This window comes from Cetorhinus maximus, chromosome 21 (genome assembly GCF_964194155.1).
Source record: "Cetorhinus maximus chromosome 21, sCetMax3.hap1.1, whole genome shotgun sequence".
Taxonomy (NCBI): Eukaryota; Metazoa; Chordata; class Chondrichthyes; order Lamniformes; family Cetorhinidae; genus Cetorhinus; species Cetorhinus maximus.
Genome location: NC_135899.1, coordinates 62,511,116 through 62,521,072, shown reverse-complemented (window position 1 = coordinate 62,521,072; position 9,957 = coordinate 62,511,116). Strand labels below are relative to the sequence as shown.

The following is a 9,957-nucleotide window of genomic DNA, read 5'->3' as shown; positions in this document are numbered from 1 at the left end:
CTGCACCTTATTGTTTGGGTTCTTTATGGGTGTCAGATTTTAAATGTGTACTCCTTGTCTCCAAGCAACCAGCCAGTAGGTTTAAGATGCAAAGAAATGGCATAAGATGAAAGTATCATGGCTGTCACGCACACCTACATGAGCATCTTTTTGTGGTTGCACATTGATGAATTGAAGCCCTTGTAGTTCCTGAATACTCTTGGTGACCTGGGGGGCCTTGATTGTCACAAGCGTGCAGTCAGTGATGCCTTGCAACTGGGAGAAGCCAGCCAGAGCTGCAAGACTGAGTGGCACTCATTCTATCTGGGATCATCGGTAGCAAAGTGTACATTATAGCCTGGCTGGCAAACACGGCATCAAGTCACCTGTGAGCAGCCAACTGCGAAATCCTACAAATGTCTTCCAGCAGAATGCAAATGTCTGCCCCGATCTGATGCAACAACACCCCGAGTCTTCTGAGACCCTGGTGTTCAGTCATGTCCTTTACCTGTGCACCCTATATTGCAGATATAACCTCCTGCAAACTACACCATGCTGGTCAACCCCCATCCTATCCCCTGTGGAGTGACAGGTCTTTGAGAAGAAGGCTGCTGCTGCCCCTGCTGATGGTGCTCATGCTGCTGGTCATCTTGCTCCCCATGTGAGGCCCGAGCTAAAAGAGCATAAGCAGAATCCACGCTAATCTATCACAGATGCAAAGTGGAAATCAGACGCACAGATTTAAGCAGAAAAAGTCACCTCCAAGATAGCAAAAATCACTTCCAAAGTAATAAACGACTCCAAATTAGTAGAAGTCACCTGTGAAGTAGTGAAAGTAAACTATCTGAACAGGTGCTGTGAGAAAAAGCCTTTCGCCTAGTTAGGCAAGGAAGCAACTGCGCGGTTTCCCTACGTATGAGAATTTGTTTTGCCATTTCTTCAGTCCCCTCAACTGTTGCTATGCTCTCATCTTGCTTTCACTGGTGAGTTTCAGAAAGCCCAAAGAACCCCGTTAATTTCAAAACCCCTGTTAAAGTAGCTCTTAATGAGCTACTATCATTCTTAAATTGTCCACATGCCTCTCTCTACAGGGTTGCTAGCACGCAGCCTAACACACTGCTGTTAAATGTGGAAGTCAGTAGGTTGGAGCCAGCTTCCCAAAGTATTGTCAGCTTCAGTGATTTTCATCCCCACTGGCCCCACCAGCTCTCAAACCCACTCACTGTCAGAAGTTAAAATTCTATTCAACCCCCCGACCCTCACCCAGATGTTAAAATACTGCATGAGACACGCTATAAAGCAATGTTTGACCATTTCAACTGACTTTGCTATTCTGCGTGGTCCGAATATAACTACCTTATTTTCTTTGTTGACAAAATGTTTAATAATTCCAGACTTGCCACAGCTCCTTCCACTGCTATCTCTTCAAAATTTCTGCTACATAAAATATCTTTAGGGTTTCAGAAAAAGCCTTATGGAAAATACATGTTTCTGGTTTCTGCCAATGCTGATTTTGAATGAGGATGAGGGCAATTCAGCTTCAGAGTCTACCCTCCTTCTTCTAGCTGTCTGTTTCCTATTCCTTCTCAATGACCTGGTTGAAATTCTGATCTTGAACTGTACCAATGAATCACACGTGTAAATCCACACCCAATAATCTCATGGCACAGTGAGCTCTGCTGTGGGAGGAAAAACAACATTGCCAACACTATTACATCAAACTGATTATTCTTGGGTAGTGTTCAGCTGTCAATAAAAGGTTTGCGTGCAGGGAGTGTTCAATATTCCTACTGCAATGAGAAGATTCCATATAGTGAGGTGCTTGTTGCAAATATCTCCTTTCTTCTGCAATTTCTAGGAAGTTAAGTATATGCAATGCAACTTGGAGGAATAGTGAATGGAGCACTGTGTTCTCAACACCTGAAATGCCTTGAACTTCTGTAAGGAATACTGACCCAAGTTTGGACCATACTGGCACGAAAGTGTCATCAACAAACAAAAACTTGCAGTGCCCGTAACAGTAAAACTTCCCAATGTGCTGTACAAGACCTTTAACAAACAAAATTTGACACTAGAACATAAGAAATAGAAGCAGGAGTAAACCAAACAGCCCATCAAGCCTGCTCCACGATTCAACATGTTCATGGCTGATCTTGGACTTCAACTCCATTTTCCCCACCTGCTCCCCATATCCTTAATTCCCTGAGACACTAAAAATCTGTCTAACCCAGCTTTAAATGTTCAACGATGGAGCATCCACAACCCTCTGGAGTAGAGAATTCCAAACATTCACAATCCTTAGAGTGAAGAAATTTCTCTTCATCTCAGTCCTAAATTATCGGTCTCTTATCCTGAGACTGTGCCCCCATGTTTTAGATTCCCTGACCAATGGAAACAATCTCTCAGCATCCATCCTATGAAGCCCCTTCAGAATTTTGTAGGTTGCAATGAGATCACCTCTCATTCTGTCAAGCTCCAGAGAATATGGGCCCAATTTTCTCAACCTCATCTTGGACACAGAGCCACATAAGGATATATCAGTACAGGTGACTAAAGTTTAGTCAAAGAGGAATGCTTTAAGTAGAACCTTAACAGAGGAGGGAGACATGGCGAGGCAGAGAGTGTAGGAAGGGAATGCTAGAGCTTAGAGTTTAAGCAGCTGAAGGCATTGCTGCCAATGTTAGGTTCATGAAATTTGGTGATGTGCAAGAGGCCAGAATTGGAGGAGGGCAGAAATCTCAGAGGATTGTTGGGCTGATGAAGTTTACAAAGATAGGGAGTGGCAAGGCTACGGTGGGATTTAAAACATGGATGAGAAATTTTAAAACGAGACATTGCTGAACCAGGGGCTAATGTAGGTCAGTGAACACAGGGGTGATAGGTTAATGGGACTTGGTGCAAGTTAGGATGCAGGTGACAAAATTTTAGTCAAACTCATGTTTATGGAGGCTACAGGGTAGAAGGCCACCCAGGAGACCAGTGAAATAGTTGAGTTTACAAATACCAAAGGCACAATGTGAGCTTCAGCAGCAGATGAGCTGTGAAAGAGACATGTTCTGGTGGTCTGGTTCAGTCTCAGTGGTCAAAGACTAAGATGGAGCTGGTGGCTAGGGAATGGAGCTTGTGATAAGAACCAAAGTCAATGGCCTTGGTCTACCCAATATTTAATTGGAGGAAATATTTGTTCACCTCGGTCAAGCAGCATGACAAATCAGAGGCAGTGCAGGGCGTTATGTTTTTCCATTAAACGTAAACATACTAATCATACAAGAAGGATTGGTAAAACAACAATGTGGGTTCTTTATTTGAAGATAAGTCTATATAAAGACAGCTAACTGGGAGGCTGTGTTCCACTACTGCTGCTGTAGACTGTGTTCTGAGTCATGGGACTAATACATCACGTCATTTGGTGAGGCGATAGTGATTGACAGCAGCTTAAGATACGCTGTATTAAAGGTACATGTGCATCATATCACAACACAATGAGTCAAGAGGTGGTGGGGAGATGGAGGTGGCGGGGGGAATGGAGGTCCAGAGCCCAAAGCATGTCCCCTCCACAGTGCACTGAGTTAGAGATCCCAATCCCAACCCCTCAAAATCCAACCCAATGTATCTGTAAGGTCAAATTCTCGCATACAACCAAATGAAAGGGGATCTCAAGCTGGTCTATATTTGAGGGGATTTGTAAGACTTGATAATACTCTGTTTGCAAATAGTCATTGTTCAGTAATTTTATTTTCAATGGTAACCCTTATCTAATCCAACTATAATACTTTATAATTAAATTCATAACAAGTCAGGAATTTTGACATTTCATTTACTTAGGACAAGATGTACCAGTCAGGGGATAACAACTGGAGACCTGGTGTTGTAGTGGTGGTGGTGGGGAGGGGTGGAAACCACACAGAAAGAGATTCTTCAGGATAAATCACATCAGGAACTTTATAGCTTTCGGATCTTGAAGGGTCAATAAAAGCCTGGAAGCTACAGAATTTTCATTTCACAGGAAATCTGGGGAACAAGCTCCAAATAATTATTTCTCGGTGAACTCTGCAACAACTCAGTTGGACAAATGTTCCAACTCCAGTGCACTTTGTACCGTCCACAAACTGCATGTGGGGGACCGGTTGTTGCTCCGCTGCATAATTTTTGGTGGGCTAGCTATTACTGGCCTTGTCCGGTCGATTCCTGTTTAGCACTGCCCTTGGCGTGAACTCCAGTTTGTCCTTTAGGCTTAGCACTTTGGTGCAATCTTTATTTGTGATCTCAGCAAGCTTTCTCTCTTCACGCAATTCAAAAATGCTCTTCTCTTCGACTGGTTGCTGTTGGTCCCCACGAATGAACCACTCTAAATTGTAGCCCACAACCCCAACCACAAAGGCCACGGGAAAGGTTACATAGGGTGCATACGTGCGGACGGCAGCCCACAAGAGAGGCCACATGATGTCTGCAGAGAGAGAACATTACCTTAATATGGAGCTTTTAATTTTTCATAATCCTTAAATTTCTACGTAAAACTAGACCATCTTACTGCTGTCACCAAGACCACATTGTGACAAAATAACAAAAAGGCCACTAATTTTTGAAAGCGGTCACTACTTCTCGGCCATGGGTTAAAAGAAAATCTGACTTGCTGCCTAACTTGAGCAGAATTCTTTCCAACCCACTCAAGCTGAAAGTCAGAGCAGGTTAACCAGCTTGCAGCTGTGTTTATCTCCATCACCAACTCTTCATTGGGTTTTTAGTTTTTGGAGGTAATACCAAACTTCTATACGACATTAGCTAGGCTTCAGTCGAGTAGTTTTGGTCACATTTTACAAGGATACAAGGGCAATGGAAAGGAGCAGTATAGTTTCAGCAGGATATTACCAACAAGGCTGCGAACAATATTGTCACTGGAAGGTTTGCTCGCGCTGTTGGGAAGGGTTTAAACTAGCTTGGCAGGGGATGAGAACCTGGCCATACATTCAGAAGGGACAGAAGCAAAGCTGGAAATGGAAGGCAGGAAATTAACAACAAGAGTATGGAAGGCAAAAGAAAAAAGGCTAGAAAACACACAAGGAGTTGTACAGTGATTAACAGTATACACTTCAATGCAAGGAATCCATTGAATAAGGCAGATGAGCTCAGGGCACAGATAAACACTCAAAAGTATGATATCATAGTTATTACTGAAGCATGGTTTGAGGGCAGGAATGGAAACTCTGCATTCCTGGTTACAAGGTTTTCACACAGGAGAAAGTGGGTATAATAAAGGATGTGGAGAGGAGTCACAATATTGGTTCAAGAAACAATCACAGCTGTAGGCGTGTAATTTAAGTACTAGAAGGGTCATCAAATGAGGCCATATCCGTTAAATTGAGGAACAAGAAAAGGAAGATTACGCTGCTGGGAGTATATTACAGACCCCCAAATAATAATAGGAAGATAGAAGAGCAAATATATAGGCAAATTGCTGAGGAGTGCAGGAACAAAAGAGCAGTAAAAGTAGAGGATTTCAGCCACTCTCATATTAACGAGAATAAAATCAACACAATCATATGGAGGGCACCGAGTACTTAAAATGATATTTATGAGAAGTTTTTAACTAGTACATAGCAAGTTCAACAAGAGAAGGGCAGTTCTGGAATTAGTTTTAGGGAATGAATCTGTGCAGGTGGAAGGGGCATCTGTGGGAGAGCATTTTTGTGTTAGGGATCATAATTCAGTTTGATTTACTGTTTTCTTTATATTCATTCGTGGGATGTGGGCGTCACTGGCTAGGCCAGCATTTATTGCCCACCCCTAATTGCCCTTGAGAAGCCCTTGTAGTTATGGAAAAGGACAAAGTTGGACCAGGAGTACAAGTTTTCCATTGGGAAAAGGCCAGTTTTACTAAGCTGAGGTGCAATTTGGCAACAGTAGACTGGAAACAGCTACTTAAAGGTAAGCGTCAGAGCAGTGAGAGGCATTCAAGGAAGAGAGATGGTTCTGAACAAATTTGTTCCCACAAAGGAAAAGGGTAGTACTCACAAATCTAGGCCCCTCTGGATATCAGAGCATAAAAGGTATGATAAGGCAAAAAAGGGAAGCTTTGCCAGATACCTAACACTCAGTACTGCAGAAACTTGAGGAATATTGGAAGCGCAGGGATGAAATTAAAAAGGGAATGAAGAAAGCTAAGAGAAGGCATGAAAAATGCTGGCAAATAAAACTAAGGAAAACGCAAAGGTCTTTTATAAATCCACAAAGAGCAAGAAGATAACTAAGGAAAGAGTAGGGCCAATTGAAGTCACGAGCATGGTTCTTAATGAATACTTTACATCTGTCTTCACAAAAGAGGACAATGCAGAGATTGTAGTTAAGGAATGCAGTATAATGGGTTAATAGTTATGGTAATGGATGTAGGTCATGATGTTATAGTGACATCAGCAGTCATGTGCTAGAGACTCTAGGGCAGATGGACTAGTCTGTACTCAAGAGAGATGTGCCGACCTAGTAGCTCATCGCGTACACAGTGTGAATAAGGCAGTATGAAGTAACCCTCTTGTGTCAGATCAGTTACTCAGGTTACGATAGGCCACACAACCAACTTACAAAACAAGGATAAGGATTGTGAAGTATTAGATGGGAAAAACATGGTGAGAAAGGAAATATTACAAAGTTTAGCATCTGATAGTAAATAAGTCACCAGGCCCGAGTGAAACGTATCACAGGCTAAGGGAAGGGAGGAAATAGCAACGGCTCTGACTATTACTTTCCAATCCTCCATGTATAAAATACAAGTTAGGCTACAGCTGGATTACTGCATTTCACTCTGATCACTGCATTGCAAGAAAGATGTGATTGCACTAGAAAGGGTACAGAAGAGAACTACGAGAATGTTGCACAGGTTGGGAAATTATAGGTATGGGGAAAGATTGGATGAGCTAGGATTCTTTTCTTTGGAACACAAAAGATTGAAGAGCCCAGGTAGAATGGATAGGAAGGAGAGATTAATAACCCAGAGGCAAAGATTTAAAGCAATTCGTGGAATAATTAGGGGAAAGTGGATTTTTCTCATCAAAAGGTTGCAGGAGGGTCTGGATCTCTCTGCCTCAAATGCTGGTAGGGACAGAGACACTCATTGCACTTAAAAAAAAAACAAAAATAAAAATACCTGGAAAAACTCAGCAGGTCTGGCAGCATCTGCGGAGAGGAACACAGTTAACGTTTCGAGTCCGCATGACTCTGTTGAAGACAGAGTCCGTATGACTCTGTTGAAGAGTCATACAGACTCGAAACGTTAACCGTGTTCCTCTCCGCAGATGCTGCCAGACCTGCTGAGTTTTTCCAGGTATTTTTGTTTTGGATTTCCAGCATCCGCAGTTTTTTGCTTTTAACTTAAAAAAAACACTTGGAAACTCTTTCGAGTTATCAACAGTCACAGATTGCAACTCTTTCGAGTACAATCACAGTTCTTGGTTTCCGGGAGTGGGACATGAACCCACAACCCTCTGATTCAAAGGCGAGGGTGCTATGAACTGAGCCACAGCTGAGCTGTAACCTAAATGGCTATGACCTATGAGCTGGGAAGTGAGATTAGGCTGGGTAACTCATTACAGCTGGTACAAGCAGGATGGGCCTAATAGCCTCCTCTGAGTCGCAAAAGAGTCTTGATATATTGAGCCAACAGTAAAGGACTCTGTCAGCTAAATCAGGACGGGATGATAGAAGTGGTGTGCTTTATGGCATTGAACAAACTTTACTAAGGTGGATTTCTTGGTAATATAGTTCAGAAATCCTAGGGTGCCCTCTAGTGAGATATCCAAACAAACAGGAGGCATATTAGGAAATGCAGGTTAACCCCAGCACGGTTTAGTTATTCCCAAACTCTACACCTGAATCACCAGCAGTAAAATCCAGGAGAGAATTGGGTAAATACTTGCAGGGCTATGGGGAAAGAGCAGGGGAGTACAAGTTGGAGGCAGCACGGGCACAATGGGCCGAATGACCTCCTGCTGTTCTACACCATTCCCTGATCTTAGACTGTACCACCCATCAAGGGGAACCACCCTCCCCCATCACTATTCACGGACCATGCCGCCCAGAGGACAAGGTGCCCTAGGGCTCTGGCATCAAGGCGGATAACTGCGGCCTAGTCGCCACTGCAAAGCCCCGGACTCGAGTAACGCCCTAGCCGCCTGAAGGGCTCCTGCCGCCGGGTTGCGCCTCCGGGGGTGGTAGGGAGGGAATAAACCAGGATAAATACAGCCGCCGCCATCCTCCCCCTCTCAAGCTCAGCCGCCATGACTGGGACTCTCCTCCCCAGGTCTCTATCCCCACCCTGACCCTGCACCCACCTTCCTTCCTCCCCTCGCAGCTCAGCCGTCAAGCGTCCCGCCCCCTTACATCCACCTGATTGGTCAGCCCTCGCCCAGCCCTCCAAGCAGCTCATTGAACAATCCACCTGTCAGTCACACTCTGTCCCCGCCCATCAGAGCGCTGCCTGGTGGCTGCACGCTGCAATTGCAGCCTTTGTAAAGTAGGATCCAAACTGTTCAACATTTCCTTCTCATGCTTTCTATGTTTCTCACAAATAATTTGAGGGTGATTTACACTGAGTCGAATTTTCCGAGGAGTGGCAATCACCATGGGATTGCCACTCCGCTCCTATCTACTTACCTTGCACTGGAGCTCCACATTTCTCACCTGGACTTCTGAACTGAGAAATGTCCTGCTCCTGAAATCCTTTCTTCGGAATGTAGTGGAAGCCAAGCCATGTCCCCTTTTTAAGGCACTAGCTGCCATATTTGGTAAGTTTAAATGTCCCAAAGACACTTTGAGAAGATACGGAGTGAAGGTAAGTGTGTAAGTTAAGTGGGTAAGGGGCTGGAATGGGAAGTGAGTGGGTCGGGGGAGTAGTTGGGACAGGGGGTAGTCGGAGGGGCGGGTAGTCAGGGGCATTGGGTAGTTGGGGGCAAGGATATTCGGGAGTGGGAAATAACTGAGTGGTCAGGGTTAGTCAGGTGGTAGTCAGGAGGTCAGGGGTAGTTGGGGTGGGGATAGGTGGGGGTGTGGTCAGGGTGTGTGGGGTGATAGTCGGGGGGTCAGGAGAGGGTAGTCGGGGAGTGGGGTGCTACTCGGGAGGTCCAGTGGAGAGTCAGGGTGCGGGTGGAGGGGTCAGTAGTATAGTTACTCAAGAGTTATAATTGGTTTAGTGGTTTTAATCTTACTAACTTTTCCTGCATAACTACTATGGTAAGTGAGTCAGCACCATATAAAGTCTCCAGGCGGAATTGTCCCAGATTTGCACTAAGTCTGGTAGCAGGCAGGTAAAATGACGTTTTACCTGCAGGCCGCGATGGCAGGTTTTCATGCTGTATCGTCCCAAAGCTGCTGCATTACTTATGCATTCCCAGGAAACATGCCGTTTCTGTGGCAGGCGGGCTCTCATTCACCCACAACGCCATCACCTCACTCCTTCATCACACTGGGCACCATGTTTACAGTTCAGCCGCATGCACACATCTCAATGTCCACGAAAGGCAAAAAGACTACAGCCTCCAGGTTTATTGATGTGTCACTGAAATGCCATTTGGACACCATGGAGGATGAGCAGTGGCATCACCAATCCAACATGGTAGGCAGTGGCAGTGGTGGTCAGTGAGAAGAGTTTGATCATCCAATGCAGATAGTGGATGAATGATCTCATCCATGCAGCCAGGGTATGGCAACCATTTCATTAATCTAAACTCACACACTCAAGCCCATCACACATTCACTGGCATCTCACTCACTACCAGCTCAAGGGACACCACCACCCATTCTCACACACACACCCTCACGTGTCCATCTGGCCTCATCTCCCCTGGAGACTGCCTTCTCAGCCCTCACCATCTTGAGGCCACTTGCATAGATCAACATGTGCCCCACACACACCCTGGGATACCCTCCTTCCCCAGTACAGCCCTCATCCTGCAGCCTCTTTTCTTTCCTGAGGCCAGTTCTCCCCCTTCC

The 9,957-nt window shown here is 44.9% G+C and overlaps 1 protein-coding gene across 1 annotated transcript; it reads right to left on the bottom strand.

Moving 5' to 3' along the window:
• Positions 1-3,695: 3,695 nt before the first annotated feature.
• Positions 3,696-4,449, bottom strand: smim12 (small integral membrane protein 12). Its single transcript, XM_078566992.1, has one exon. The coding sequence runs from the start codon at positions 4,419-4,421 to the stop codon at positions 4,137-4,139; it is 285 nt and encodes a 94-aa protein (XP_078423118.1). The 5' UTR covers positions 4,422-4,449; the 3' UTR covers positions 3,696-4,136.
• Positions 4,450-9,957: the final 5,508 nt, after the last annotated feature.

Excerpts from the sequence above, each read along its gene's own strand:
- smim12 (XM_078566992.1), bottom strand. The coding sequence starts at position 4,421 with ATGTGGCCTCTCTTGTGGGCTGCCGTCCGCACGTATGCACCCTATGTA.